Here is a 12,936-nt window from a genome sequence, read left to right as displayed (position 1 = left end):
CTGTTTCAGGCAGGCCTGAACGTGCCCAGGCATGTTGTAATCTCCACCTACCACCCCCGACCCCAGGAGGCTATAGATCAAGCAAGCCCAGGCGTGTAGCAGCCTTATAAGGTAAAAACAGAGACTTCTGGCCCCACAGATAAGTCAGCACACTCCACAGCACTGAGAATAGCACCCACCAATGAGACCTCCAAGGATACATCCTCAGTAGCCAATCAATTCAAAAGTGTGTTGGCGCGTGCGGGCTCTTTGGACCAATCAAGATGTAACCCTGTTATTCTTTGTCTAAAACCTATAAAAAGCTTCCACCCCCTGCAATTGGGGCTCTCAGCACAGATCCACTGCGTCGGTGAGGTCTGAGAGCCCGAGCTTAAGCCTGAATAAAGACTTTGTTCTTGCATGCCCTCTGGATTCTGTGGTTATTCTTGGGGGTCCATTCTCTGGGCACAACACTTCCCACTTCCACATGGAAAAGTAAAAATAATTAAAACTTTGTCAATGAAAATGAAAGTGTCACCCTCAAAAGTCAGGGATGTCCTTTTAATACTGCAATATGACACTGTCACCTACAAATGTGCTGGGGTGCATTCATTCCTATCATAAGGCATGTAACCAACAGGCTGCAGGTTGGACATCCTGTAAAAGATTCTAAATGATCATGTAGGTGACTTAGAACTGCAAGTTGGAAATTTTTCAATATTCTAAAGCTGACCTACAAAAAAGAGTAATAAAAGGTTGAGGCTGATTCTATATCCTTGCTCATCAAGTTAACAGAATGAGAGAGGGATGGAGAGGGAGAGATCACATTTTTTACTCCCAATTCCCTGCACTGCTTCTCCACCAGCAGACCGGCTCAAAACACTACCGGCAACCTGTCCTCTTCTTGGCCAGCATGTTTACTCTTTCAGACCTATCTCTGGGGTCAGTTCACCTTGAATGTATCTAACTCAATGGATTCAGCCTTCCATCAGCAATGGAAGTGCTGATCAAGTGCTGTCAGAACATACACCACTGCAGGGCGTGGTAGTACACGCCTTTAATCCCAGCACTTGAGAGGCAGAGGCAGGCAGATCTTTGGTGAGTTCAAGGTCACCCTAGTCTACATAGTGCACTTGAGAGGCAGAGGCAGGCAGATCTTTGGTGAGTTCAAGGTCACCCTAGACAGTTCAGAACATACACTACTGATGGGGCAAAAGGAACTTCCTGGAGAATCTACTGATTCTCCCTACCACTTGCCTGGGTTAAATATTTGGAAATCATTTTTGTATTTAATAGAAATTATGAACAATCTTTTTGGAAAATGAAATGCTCAAAACTTCACTGTTATGTTAAGGTAATATACAGGACCATTTGCCTATGTAAGAAAAACAATCACCACTGGATCCCATTAGTTTTTTCCAAAAGAAAATCATTCAAAGTGAAACATGAACATTTAATTGCCTTTAAATAATATGTGAAATAATTTACATGCTGTACATTCCAAAGCACAATGAACATAAATCCAATTTTATAAGACACATACCCAGATTTTTGCCAACATATGCCCTGTAGGTCACTCTGGATGTTATCTGTGTGGGCATGTAAACATATATTTACACATCAGCAGTTAAAGATCAGCATAATAAACCAAAAAAGATGAACCATGGACGATTCTAAAACCACAACCTGATTGGAACCAAGGCAAGTTCCCCATTGTGGACACAGAGATTAGGTTTCCTTTTCCAATGTCTAAACGTGGTTATTCATATGTTGTATTTATAGTACATTTCGGTCACTATTTCAAATGCAATGCTTTTCTTAATACATAAGGTATTACAGAAGCAAACTGGAAAAATAAATAGGATTAGATAAAATCACGTATAATAAAGTTTTCTTTCATTTGGAAAAGATGGATACATTCAAAATTAATATAGTAGATATATAGGTAAACAAAAGAGATTTATAAGGGATCCTCTGCAAATTTCTTAGTACCCTAAAGTTGCACCTCAGGCCGCCCATGGTACTTAAACTTTCTGTTTTAAAGCCAGCTGGTCATACTGCCAATTGCAGTTGGTTTTTGTTGGTTAATCTAAAGATATGTCCTAGTGCACAAAGTAAACAATGAGGATGACAAGGCAAAATAAAACCCTTCCTGCAGTTCAAGCTGCTTTGTTAAACACTAACTAGGCTCCCATTAGTTTTCCTTTTCCTTCCTTCGATATTTACAGACAAGGGAAAAAATGCTCCACATAAAAATGATTGTTTTAAAATTCACGTAACCAAGCAAAATCTCAACTATCAGTACTTCCCTTTTTATTTACTCAAAAGTATCTAGGTACACCAAAGTTCAATATTCCAGAAATAGCAAACTGTTAAGAGATAAGGCAGTTTAAAAATATATGTATTTACTACTCAAAACAGTTTAGAGCTTTAACTCTTTAAGCTTACATAGTTATCAGAGGATTAGAATCAACCACAAAATAAGAATAGAATGTAGTAAACTGTAGAAGTCAAATGTCCCTACACATACCTAAGAAATCAGTCCTCTATGCTGTGAATAATAATTAGCTGCTACAGTAAGCAAAAGACAACCAGAACAAAACCTTCAGTTGCATTAACTTAGAATACAGAAGAGGGGGTGGCTTACTAGGAAATAAACACAGTACTTCTGCAACCTTCTATACTGCAGTGTGTGACCCCTGAAGAAGTAAGAGAGTAATTCTTTACGCACAAATAAGGTTGACCAAGGGAGAAAGCAAACATCTTGTCCTAGACTGTAAAATGTAAGATGAAGAATAAATAGATGTTAAGGCTGTCTTAGAAGTATTTCTCATGGCACTTCAAAGGTAAATGTTCATTTGCACACTTACACAATTGAAAGTACATGCCCTGTCAATTATTAAGGTTTCACTTTGCTAGGTTTTGTTTTCTCCAAGTTAAATTCGTGCTTGGCTGTACTTAACAAACAGAAACATCAGTTCACTGGTGTACTATGTAAATTGTTTTGAGTAAATCCACCCAATTCCACTCATTTCTTACAGAACTGAGTATCATTCCTTGCTAGAAAAGCAATTAAGCTGATATTCCTCTAACTAGAGCAGTTATCCTTTTCTCAAGTATTCATCTAATCCTAAGCCCCAAGGTCAGTAGACAAATCCCTTTGGCCAGGTGCATAGACCATTCTCACAATTTCCCATTTCTTGTACTACAGTCAGTCCAGAAAATACTGAAGGAGTCTAACAAGTCATTCTCGCCACACCATACTCCAAGCTGACCACAGCAGGCTCCGACTTGGAGAACTCCTCAGCATAGTCACAGTACCGGTTGTCTGCTGGGTTGCTGCCCTCTATAGTTCGAAGCGCGTCGTTCATGGGAAGCAGAGTCTGCTCTTTCAGACACAGGGAGGTTTTGAGAGTGGGTGATTCAGGGTGAACTGCATGCAGCAATTCCTTTGCAAGGATGCCATTTTTGCATTGCTTAATTTTCTAAAACAAAAATTGAGAAAACATTAGTAACTACAGATAGTATGTGATCAATCTATGTTCAGTAAAGAAAACATGCTTTTGTAAATGTGCCCCCATACAATATACAATCATAAACTTTTGTAACATGTCATGTAGTGAACATGACATGATTGAAAACCCTAATCATTTATAATTTCTACAGAAGGAAATGGTTAGTTATGTTTTTATGTTTATCAATTAATCAATCCAGCCATATTTGACTTCATAGATTACTTCATATATAACAATACAAACTCATTCAGCTAAAGGTCCTACTGACCATGAGGAGCTTCTTACATGGTGTCCCTACTAAGGGCTGCCAAGTGAACGCACCAGGCTTCAGAACATAACGGTGTTTTTGTTTTGTTTTGTTTGAAAAAACACAGACACAGAAGGGGACTGGAGGATGGCTCAGGGGTTAAGAGCACTGACTACCTGCAGAGGACTTGGGTTAGATTCCCAGCACCCACATGGTGACTAAGAACCGTCCTTAACTCCAGTTCCAGGGGAATACGACACCCTCTTCTGGCCTCCACAGCATTACACAACACAGGTACACTCACATAGACATAAAATAAAAAAATTTTAAAAACTCCAGAAAACGTGAATTGTCCTTTGGTAGCGCACCAAGCTCTCCAAACCCTTGAACTCATCTCCTGATAATGTCTCGTGCGGCTCCCCCTCCTTGGCCTTCTTCCTCTTTAGCATTACCATGCCCCTAAGTTTACTCAAGCTGTTATTACTTCTCACCTGAGAAGGAAAAGACATCAGTCTCTAAGGCAAAGAGGACAATCTCACTGAATAAGAACAACTGTCTAGCTTTTCCTTCAAAAACACGTACTATTTACTCAGCCTTTTTGGTTATATATTACAGCCAAGAAATGCCTTAGGGTAGAAGGAGATTTAATATGCACACATAATGAAACATAAATTGCTCAATTTGGTGTGAAAGTTCAAAACACTTTTATAAATCTTACTATAAATAAAGTGAAGAAGAATAGGCCAGACAAAGCCATTTTCAATAAACATAGCTGAGATACCAGTGTCTAGCTCAGAAAGAACCCTTACAAATCAAAAGGAAAAAAGGGCAAATGGGCCAAGAGAAAAATCAAGAAAAGGTTTGAACAGTTTATTCACAGAAAAGGGAAAACAACACAGAAAATAAACTCAACTTCATTTGTAATCATGGAAATCCAAAATGGACAACATTTTCATATGGTAAATTAATTTAGTATTCCAAATATACTGCATTAGACAATTCAGGATACTTACTGACTCTAGGTCTTTAATATCTTCCTCTAGCTGTTTATTTTGCTCATCCATATTCATAATTATATTCAAAACAGACTGCCTAGGATGCAGTGTTCGATCAAACTGGTGGTACATGTTTCTCCAAAACCTTTATGACAAAACAAAAAAGTTTGTACCAAAACACCATTAGATAAAAGTAATAGGATCTTGTAATAAATGGAGTGGTAACAGTTTGCCATAATATTATATGTTTTATGAATAGCTAGGAGAGAAGAGACTATATGGGGTAATGATAAGAAGATGAAAAATACTAATTTCCCTTATTTGATTAGCACATACTGTACACTGGACTTGAAATATCACATTGTGCCTTATAAACATAAGTCATTGTGTGTTAATCAAAACATAAGAAAACAGTTTAAAAATAGATAACTTCTGCCTCCCCTGATGTATTCATTACAACTGTACACAGTGATTACACTGCACCCCATAAATGTTTAATTAAAATAATCATTTTAAAGTTTCAAAAATTGTGTTTAAGACAAATCACATATAAACACTTCAATGACGCCAACTTACTTAAAATTGAAAGAGATTGTATTTGGCTCTAAAACTGTAAATCTCTGAGATTTGGAGTTGTAGAGAGGATTTAAGTACTTCTTTCTGTCATCCAAAAGAAATGGCCACAGGGAATAAGTCTTCTCCTTCAACCTTAGGTAATAAGAAAACAAAGATCTTGCCGAAAGATGCAAAGTATTCCTGTGACTACACACCTGCTTTCAAGGTAGATTTTAGTTTTAATCTAGCCTCTTGGGTTGAGTTTTGCTTCCCTGTCTTCTTTTTATTTATGATATGTAATATATGTAATATCTTGAGCACAGCACAGGTCTACCACTTTTCTCACACCTGTCCACTCTAGAGATGCCTCTCAAGTCACAGGACCGCTAACCTTGGAACAAGGCACTGATGCAGTGCTCTGTTTGACCTTATTCTTATAGCTCCGTATCTGGGCCATGATGGACTAACATAAGACAGAGGTACATTTCAGTGGGCACAAAATCAGGACCTGATGTGAGTTTTTAAGTACCAGCCATACTGTAAGTCTAAGAGCACATGGGTAAAGGGCAGATGCTGGGGTCATGGAGAGAAGAGGACTACTCCTCCTAAGATGACCCATAGTTATAGGTATGCTCTAAGAAACAACAATAGGCATTTTAATTTCCATCTTCTCATTTCTGAGGATATTTAGCACTAACTGAGCTTTTTCCTAAAATAGTTTTGGACCCTAAGAAAAGTCCCCTACCCCAAATTATGTCTAAGTACTGTCAATGCAGCACAAAGCTAGTCTCCCTGGTCTTCGTCTGCTCATCTCTGCACACTCCACTCCTTTCTTGTTAACCAGAGTTAGTTTCCCTATGTCATTTAGAAGTTCTAATGTCACTGTTACTATAAGAAAACTAAATTCAGAATCCAAACCCAAAAATATAAACAAGACCCCTTAGTCTAACCTCAGGTTTCCCCTGCATGAACAATTCAGCATCCCCTCCCCACCAAGACTAGTTGGAAAAGAATAGGTGAGGGGTCAAGTACAGCATTCGGAGCTTACATGAGACCCCCTCAGAGACAGCCAACATCAGCAGATCTATTTCCCCACAGGAAGGAGAGCTACATATCTCCATCTCACTTTAGGACAAACCAATAGTTTATCCTTTAACCACACTGTAAAACTAGTGACCAAAGCTTTTCTAGCTACATAGGGGTGTGTGTGTGTGTGTGTGTGTGTGTGTGTGTGTGTGTGTCTGGTAAGACAGACTGAGCTGCACTCTTAGAGCATATATACTTTTCTAGATATTGTTATACTTCAAAATATACTTGAAGATACATTTTTACTATTACCTGGAAAGATGAGGGACATCAGTAGAGTACTCAACTTCAGAAATACAAATCATTAAAACTTTAGTAAAATTCAGTTCTAGTTCATACTGTCAAACATCTCATTAAATCAGCCATAATCTGGCTAGGTGACATTGGCAATGTGGAAGGAAAAAAGCCCACTTTCATCAAATCACTTACTTGAGTTCCTCTCTTTCCTTCTGACAGTTTCCAATAAAGTTCCCAAACTGACATGAATGAATGTGCTCATGGATCTGAAGAAGAAATGCTTCATTGAACTCAAAGGCTTGTGGGAACTGTTCACTCAAATGCCACACACATTCCAAGAACTGAGTAAACACTGGTGAGACTTCCTTTGGGTCACCATCCAAATGGCCACACCTAGCCCCCCAGAAAGCACAAGCTTTTAAAAATGCCTCTGAAACAAGTTCATTGTTTAAGTATTAAAAACTTAAACATACATACAATGTAATATATATGTGTATTATGTATAATCTATACATATCAAAAATCCTAAAACTTATATTATCACAAAACAGTCTTTTACCAAAGCCATTTATAAATCTATGAGCTTTATAACTACCACTTTAAAGGAGCTGTTACTTTTGAAATACTACAATAGAATGGGGCATAAAGGCATACATCCATAATCCCAGTACTCAGGAGGCAGAAACAGGAGGAGCAGGAGTTCCAGGTCTGCCTGGGTTCCAAGATGCGGTCACAAAAGAACCAAACCAAACCAAACCAGACCAAATCTAAAAAGCCATGAAAATTAACAAAGGCACCAGACTGAAAAAACAGGAACATTCAATCTTATTTCATATATATTACAAGCCACAGTACTGTCAAAACTATCAGACATGCAAATTCATAAGGAACAGAAACACTGTGGTACAATTTTGTAAAGACACAATTGCCACTTACCTCTCTGAAAATTTATGTCCAAATGATATCCAATCTTTTTCTATTAAAACCTAATAAGAAAAAGTAGATTTAACTATAAAACTATTCTCAACTTAAAATGGTGACAATCCTGCTTAGTTAAAAACAGCATTTATACCTTTACTTTAAAGTTATAGGCAGAACAAAACCCAGTATCAGAAAAGTACAGGCAATAGAAAGACAGAACTTGGAGTAGAACTACTGCTAAAGAAGGGTGAAAATACATAAAAAGACAGAATGGTCTTATAACAATTTTTTTTCTGTATTTTCTATATTTTAAGTAAAAAGCATATGCAGTAAGCCAGTATTATATCTGAATTTTTGTACATATAAAAATGACATTGAAAAGCTAGGTGTAGGGGCTAGAGAGATGGCTCAGCGGTTAAGAGAACTGGCTTTTTTGCAGAAGACCTGGGTTTGATTCCCAGTACCCACAGGGTGGCTAACAATCGTCCATAACTCCAGTTCCAGGGGATCCAGCACCCTCTTCTGACCTCTGTGGGCACTGCATGACATGGGTGCACTTACATACGAGTAGGCAATACACTCCTACACATAAATAAAAATATAAATAAAATATATTTTTTAAGAAAGTCAAGTGTAATCCCAGCACTGAGGAGGCTAAGGCAGGTAAACATGAATCTAAACACTGGACTTCATATGGAAACCCTGTCCTCAAACAAATGGTGGGGCAGGGATGGGGTGCCCAGGAAAACATAAACTAAGATGCTAATAATAGCTAGTTCTGGGCAGTAGAGTGGGATGGATGCTTCAAACCTTTTGCCTTACTTGTACATCATTTACATAAAACTTAAAGAAAAAAAGACAAAATGACCAATAACCAGCAGGTGTGGTAGCACACACCTATAATCCTAGCACTCACAAGGCTGAGAGGAGAATGCAGAATTTGAGGTTAGCCTGGGCTTCAAAGCAAAACCCTGTCTCAAAACAAATGAACAAACAAACAAAAACAAAGCCAATAAAATGGGAGCTTATATTCAAATCCAAATGCTGGTACCTATCCCTCTGAATGAACTATGTTCTTTGTCTTCTAGGTCATGGCATCTCTATAATGCCATGAAAACAACAGATCTATCTTTTCATCTTTTCTTTCTTATTTTGACTCAAGGTCTCAGTATGAAACCCAGGTTGGCCGAACTCTTCAGTCTCTTGTCTCTGGTTCCCAAGTACAGGGACTACAGGTGTGTACCACTTTATCCAGGAGAGAACAGGCTTCTAATGTTTTCTCTCTGATCTAGATGAAACTTCCTAGTATTAATACACCTTAGGATTGAATTAAACAATCACCAAGCACATTCTTTTCTCATTGTCAGATCACTACGTTTTGTCTTAAATCTATTTGGGCATTAGAGTGGGATGAATGTTTTGAAACCTCCTAACAACTGCTGAAGGATGCAGTTTCTTGGGCACCTGCACAGGCTCCACCATGGTTTTGTCACCTCTACGCTGTGATCTTGGGTAAGTGATCTTAGGATGGGAATGCAGATTTCACCCCAGGCCCTCCCACCACTCCATCCATCCATGCTGAAATCCTAACTCAGAATACTCCTCTCAGACCTGCTCCTCTGAGCTCAGGGAAGAGCAGGAACCACTGGGCACTGACTCTGCAGCCTGGAAACCTAAAAGAGGACTCCTATCCCCATTCCCATTCAATCTGTGACTAGCTCGAACTAGCCCTACTTTATTAATGTCCCTGGAGCCCATTATTCCGCTGTCTACTTGTATGCTGCTCTGCTGCCTCACTTCTGGGCCTCTTCCCTCTTCAGTCAGCCTAAAAGTCTCTACACTGGACCCTCAGCCTCCATTCCCATTCCCCTCTGCCTTTGAGATGCCAAATCATCTTTTCATAAAGTCAACCCATTCAAGCTATTGCTTGCTCTTTTTACATTCTTTGATGGCTCTCACTACCCAAAGAGGGAAGTGCAATCCCAGCCTTCTCCTCCTCAGGTGTTCGTCCCTACATTCCTCTGCATCAGGCCCCTACCTTCACACTCACCTGATGCCACCCCTCAGGTGCCACCTGCCATCTCCTAAAGGGGCTCTGCTGGCTTCCGGCTGCTCCTCCCACCACTCCTGCTCATTTATTACATGATTTCATGTGGACGCCTCCTCACCTTATATCCTCAAAGTAAGCTGAACGTTATTTTCTTACTAAAACTATTGTTATGTAATTTTCTTATTTTCATTTGGTCTGTTCAAGATTCAGTACAGACCTAATAGTGGTGCTGAAGTATAGGGAAAATAGTGATTTTTAAATTGCCCTTGTCACATGACACTGTTTAATAATTAAAAACTTTTTAAAAACTTCCTAATATCTCTTCAATTATTCCTTATGTATTAAATGTGTAGCCTTTTGTTTAAGACAGGGTCTCATGTAGCTCAGGCTAGGCTCAAACTGATTATGAAGCCAACATGTAAAATTTGAAAGTTAAACAAATCAGATATTTCAAAAGAAGACAAAAGATAAAGTCCTATCCAGGATAAAAATCTGTTCAACCAGAAATTCAGCTTCATATGCAAAGCGTGACACCATGTTATTTCACTAACTTAATTGGGGTGCTTTGCATGAAAGTTCCTTCCAGAAGTAATTTTAATTTAAGTGCTCTTATTTGTGTTTTGTTTTACTCCATTACTTTTTTTTTTTTTTTTTTTTTTTGAGACAGGGTCTCCCTGTAGCCCCAGCTGTCCTGGAACTCACTATGTAGACCAGGCTGGCCTTGAACTCACAGAGATCCATCTGCCTCTGCCTCCCGAGTGCTGGGATTAAAGGTGTGCACCACCACACCCGGCTGCATTACTTTTATTATATAAAAATGAGGGAGAAAATATCAAACAGTTCTGTTGTAACATTTTAGGATAGGTGGAGGAGCAACACCATTAAACCCAAAGTATTTTGCCAAAAGTGTGGCACAAATAAAATCAGTTTAACTCAAGGTTCCTCAGTCTCAGCAGCACTGACATTTGGGGCTTCATAATTCTTTAACATGGGGCTGTCCTGTACAGAACTGGGTGTTTAGCAGAACTACCAGTTCGGTGCCCTTCCTGTAAAACTGTCTCTAAATATTGCCAAACACTCCCTGGATAGATAATCACTGGGAACCACTGGTCCAACTGAACAAATCCTTACCATGAATCCTTTAATTGTCCTGTAGTAGGAATCCAATAAAAGCGAACCAAGGGAACAAACCTGGGACGTCCTATCCCACCCATCAGAACAGTGTACCAGCACACTTGCATTTTCAACCATTATGGCCTGAAAGGAGGGGAAAAGAGCACTTAGATTATAGCAGAACACCTTTTACACAGATCAGTAAGGTTATTTACCCCCAAATCCATACCAGTAGGTACTGCATTATAAAGAAAGAACTGATCCTCATACCAGCACATAAATAAAGAGCTGGTCCTGTAGCCTTATTAAATCAACAAACAACAAAAACAAAGCTAACAAAAAATAAAGACAAAAAAATGCTGTTTCAAAATATTTGGGGGTTGCAAGCCTCTGTATTAGGTGCTACACACAGTTTAATTTTTTTTTAATTTTTTGGTTTTTTGCTACATGATCATTTTTAAAGTTCAAAGTAAGATGAACTTCATTAAAGAGGTAAAGAACAGTAAATGTTGTCTGAGAAGAGCAGATACCAGCATTACAGGATAAGTCCATTCCTTCCCAACCATTATAAACCCCAAACCATTGAGAGTCAGTTACCTTGGCTAAGAAGATTGCAGCATCCAAAACAGCCTTGATATGACGAAGCCATCCTGAGCTCTCCAAACCAGAGTAGAAATCGTTGACAGAAAGTCCCTTGGTACCATTCACTACAAAAGGAGGGAAAGTTTTCAGTTAGAACAGGGTTAGAGTTCCTACCCATCCCTTTCAGACCTCTCAAGGGGAGAGAATTGAAAAAGAATGCATATAAATGAAATGTGCTATTAGGAGATTAATAATAGCTTTCAGGGACATTTTTCTGCCCTTCCTAGACTTAAAAGAAATGCTCAATATCCTTTTAAAAAAGTTGCTGGGCATGGTGGCACACACCTTTAATCCCAGCACTTAGGAGGCAGAGGCAGGCGGATCTCTGTGAGTTCAAGGCCAGCCTGGTCAACTGGGGTTACAGGGAGACCATGTCTCAAAAAGACCAAAAAAAAAAAGTGACACAAGTGTTTAATTAAAATATTTTATATTTTGATTTTTAAAATTCTATATCACGACTAGAAAAGCTCCTTACTAGAAACAATATTAATATACATTAATATTAATATATTAATCTTCGCTGTATTAATTATGCAAGAATCTCTAAGAATAACAATCTTTATTAAAACCATTAGAACTGGAGATGTAGTACCTTCCACCCAAAATGTGGCCACTGACCCCCTGACAGAGTGAGTTTGAGAACAGCTTGGACTATATGAGACCCTGTCTCAAAAAAGCTGCGAGTGAGCAACTGGGCAAGAGACAGAGCGAGAAAGAAAATGTATTTCTGTTTTTCACGCTGACTACTACTAATGCCTTTAGTATATTAGGTATATTATAAATATCAATTCCACCTATTTACTTTTTAAAAATGTGACTGGTAGAAAATTTTAAGTTATATGTGATTATCACTATATTTATATTGCACAAAGCTCTCTAAAAGATATAATAATCATACCTTCCAGTAATTTCTGAAGGCTGGACCTCATGACATGAATATTTTCTATTCCAACAAACTGAAATCTAATATTAGAATAGTTGTCTTCATTTTCATAACCTTTTCCAGCTGCTCTGTTAGCCATTGCATTCAGCTAAAATTCAAAATTTTAGAAATTTAGAAGCAAATTACTGTTATCTTTAATTTATCAAAAATGTCATAAGAATACTAAGTCACATTTTTATAGGTAGGAGAGAACTTAAACTCATCAAAATTGAATAAGCTACTATTTTTTAATAAGTAAACATGCTAAGTCACCAAGAAGGTCAGTATAAGGGGACAACACGGTTATGTAAGAAAAATTTTAGTCAAGAAAATACAAAAGTTCAAGAAGGTAATTGGTCTATCAGTTTTCCACATTTCTATAACATTTCAAAATTTAAAGAAATAAATATTTCCTATCTAAATCTTAAATGATTTGAAGACAGACAAAGATAGAGAGCTTTCTGCTTACAGAATCAAACTATGAGATTCAACTGCAAAATGAGCATAGAGCCACAGGTACCCCGAAAATCAGGTTTGAACTGTGGCTCTGTATTAGTAAGGCCATCCACGACGGAGATTACTGGAGACCTAGACACTGTTTTACATGGCATATAACCCATTACACTGGTATAGCTCCAAGAATCAGGCCTAAGATAAACTGCTTTCTAGAGTGA

The 12,936-nt window shown here is 38.3% G+C and overlaps 1 protein-coding gene across 2 annotated transcripts in view; it reads right to left on the bottom strand.

Moving 5' to 3' along the window:
- Positions 1–1,411: 1,411 nt before the first annotated feature.
- Mtmr6 (myotubularin related protein 6) overlaps positions 1,412–12,936 on the bottom strand; it is a 35,791-nt gene continuing 24,266 nt past the window's right edge. For both annotated transcript variants that reach the window (XM_029559582.1, XM_008824992.2), the window contains 8 exons: positions 12,239–12,371; positions 11,296–11,405; positions 10,717–10,842; positions 7,551–7,600; positions 6,807–7,007; positions 5,313–5,444; positions 4,755–4,881; positions 1,412–3,464 (listed from right to left, as the gene is read on the bottom strand). In XM_029559582.1, coding sequence (XP_029415442.1) covers positions 3,216–3,464; positions 4,755–4,881; positions 5,313–5,444; positions 6,807–7,007; positions 7,551–7,600; positions 10,717–10,842; positions 11,296–11,405; positions 12,239–12,371 — 1,128 coding nt within the window. In that variant the 3' untranslated portion in view covers positions 1,412–3,215. The remainder of the gene's footprint in view (positions 3,465–4,754; positions 4,882–5,312; positions 5,445–6,806; positions 7,008–7,550; positions 7,601–10,716; positions 10,843–11,295; positions 11,406–12,238; positions 12,372–12,936) is intronic.

Source organism: Nannospalax galili, unplaced genomic scaffold, assembly GCF_000622305.1.
Source record: "Nannospalax galili isolate Female #2095 unplaced genomic scaffold, S.galili_v1.0 scaffold488, whole genome shotgun sequence".
Taxonomy (NCBI): Eukaryota; Metazoa; Chordata; class Mammalia; order Rodentia; family Spalacidae; genus Nannospalax; species Nannospalax galili.
Note: the sequence above shows the minus strand (reverse complement) of the source record. Positions and strands in the feature narration are given on the sequence as shown.